The 2,505-nt window shown below is 43.4% G+C and overlaps 1 protein-coding gene across 7 annotated transcripts in view; it reads right to left on the bottom strand.

The window, feature by feature from the left end:
* The window catches only part of OFD1 (OFD1 centriole and centriolar satellite protein), a 47,258-nt gene that overhangs the window by 3,704 nt on the left and 41,049 nt on the right, over positions 1–2,505 (bottom strand). For all 7 annotated transcript variants that reach the window (XM_027769671.1, XM_027769667.1, XM_027769665.1 and 4 more), the window contains one exon: positions 2,139–2,258. In XM_027769671.1, coding sequence (XP_027625472.1) covers positions 2,139–2,258 — 120 coding nt within the window. The remainder of the gene's footprint in view (positions 1–2,138; positions 2,259–2,505) is intronic.

Raw genomic sequence — 2,505 nt, forward strand, 5'->3', positions numbered from 1 at the left:
ATGTGGGAGTGTCCAGCGCCTTAACCACCACGCCACCTGCCGGTCCCTAATTTTAATTCTTTACTAATTTATCTTAATTTGACCGGGGATGCGAGGGGGGGGGATGAGAAAGTAAGCTTCCAGGTCTGGGGCTTGAACCACGGTTAGCCATGTGAGAGTCCAGTGCCTTACCCACCATGCCACCTTTCAGCTCTTGTTATGCCTTATTCTTTTTTTTTTTTTAATAATTATTTTAGGGGCCAGCAGTTAGCTAATGGCTATGTCACTGGTCTGTCTGTCTTTCTGGCAAGCGAACGCACCCTATAGCAAAAACGTCTAAAAAAAGAATTATTTATTTATTCATTAATTTATTTTATTTATTTTAATTTGACCAGAGCGAGACAGAGAGAAAGTGAGAAAGCAAGCTACCAGGTCTGGGACTCAAACCGTGGTTAGTCATGCAGGAGTGTCTAGCGCCTTAACGACCACGCCACCTGCTGGTCCCGTTATGCTTTATTCTAAAGTCACAAGTAGAACAGTTAGTTTTACTAACAGGAGAAAGGTAGCACAGTCTTCTCTGTTTCTTTGTCATGAAATTAAAATACAGAGGAGTAGTTAATTATTACAATTTCCTCTATGTTGGTAGAGGAAGAGCTACTCCTAAATAGCATTGATTTTTTTATATGAATGGCAACCTCAAAATAGGAATGCTGCTTGGATGCAAATTTAAAAATAAGAAAAAGGGCTACTTCTCTGTTCTGGGGCACAGTTTACAGTTCTGGGGAGACTTAAAAACATCTTTGGACACAGGAGCAAAGAAAAGCAGCATGTCTGCTAGGCGCTTCAGACACCGAATTTCTGCCCCTTTCACTTCCCTTTGTGCCAAGATGAAGAGGAGAAATGAGGAATATGAGAGTCACCTAAATGTAACCATGCTGCTTAATAATCCTTCATAAACTGTTACCATACTCTACACTCCACCTCAGAGGCAGAACCCCTAGCTACTCAGTTGGCTCACCCACATCCTATTATTTTTACTCCCTCACTTGGGTCTACATGGCTGCTGCCCCTACTCATCTGTCAAGGACCCTCCAGTCTGAGCTCCCTGGATGGCTGGTTGGCCATCTGACTCCCCTAGGCAAGCACCATGAAGGTGGGGGCGTGGTCTGGCTCACTGCTGGATGCCCAGTCCCTAGGAAAGTGCTGGCAGAGAGAAGGCTCTGATCAGGTTTCTGAATAAATGGCTTCCAAAGCACGTCGACTCTGCAATCAGCAAAATCAACCTCCTCAAAATCTCGTTTCTTTAATTCTTCATCATCCTGAGTACTATGACTTAAACAAAGAAACTGCTAGAAAGAGGTTCTGGATATGTTTGGGGATGATGTTTTCCCAATATTTGGGAGGAACAGATCAGCTTTACTTGAGAAATAGCCTTTCAAATGTGAGGTTTAAACACTTTGGTCCAAGTTGAGAAAGGGAGCTTGGCTGTTGGCCAGAAAAGAAGCACCAACCGCCCCACAACTGTCCTCCCTTCCATCCCAATGCCCCACCAGTAAGGGGAGAAGGTAATCTGGAGGAGAAAAGAGGCCAAAGAAAACAGCCAGAAGACACATCTGATGACTGGTTTCCTGCTGTAATAGGTTAACTCCAGGGTGTCAGCTTTTCTGAAGATTGAACATGAAGTTTTCCTGTCTTAATTTCTTTACCCATGAAGGGGCAAACTGATGAAAGCAGTAATATTAAAATGTTCCAGGCACATTAAGAAGGTATAATGGGAATTAACCACCACTTCAATTTCTCATCATGATTTCCCAAGATAAGGCTCCCACAGAATGGCTTTTGCAAGAGAATTTGAGGGGAAAGTGTAATTGCTCTGTCAGATCAAATGGTTAGTGAAAACATTTTTAAGAAAGTAACTAGCATGGGAAGACCAAATAAGACGCCTTTCCTTCTTACAGTTTTCTCCTCAGCACTGTCTTCACATGTTCTTGCTGGGAGTTACTTCGCAAATGTCATCAACAATGAAAACACCCCCAAGGCTGACTAATCTTTGCTAACAAAAAGCCCTTCAATGGCACATGAAATAACTTACAAAGCACACAGACTGGTGTCCAGTATGTGGCCATGCTAAGTGCTAGTTCCAAAAAAGAAAACCTTACTTGAGTAGTGACCAGAGGTGGGCCTGGTGGGCACAGCAGCTGCAGCAGTGTCCACGTAAGACATGTCACCAGCAGGATGGAGTCCATCCACTTCAAATTGCTTTGGCACGTTCCCTCCATCTACACAAGATGCAAACAATGCTCATGAGACCTCCATCACAGCAGCTATGAGAAGGGCAAGGGCAGTGCAGGGCAACCAGCTTTGGGGGCATGTGAGCTATAGCCAACTATTATTCTTACAGGATTCTAAGAGGTTCTCAACATAATCACTTACCAGTGTAATCACTTTTCAAAGGTTCTTTTTTTTTTTTTTTAAGAGAGATTTTTGTTATAGGGCATGTGCGCTTGCAGAGACACGAAGAGACAG

This window comes from Tupaia chinensis, unplaced genomic scaffold (genome assembly GCF_000334495.1).
Source record: "Tupaia chinensis unplaced genomic scaffold, TupChi_1.0 Scaffold150243_1, whole genome shotgun sequence".
In the NCBI taxonomy this organism is placed as follows: domain Eukaryota; kingdom Metazoa; phylum Chordata; class Mammalia; order Scandentia; family Tupaiidae; genus Tupaia; species Tupaia belangeri.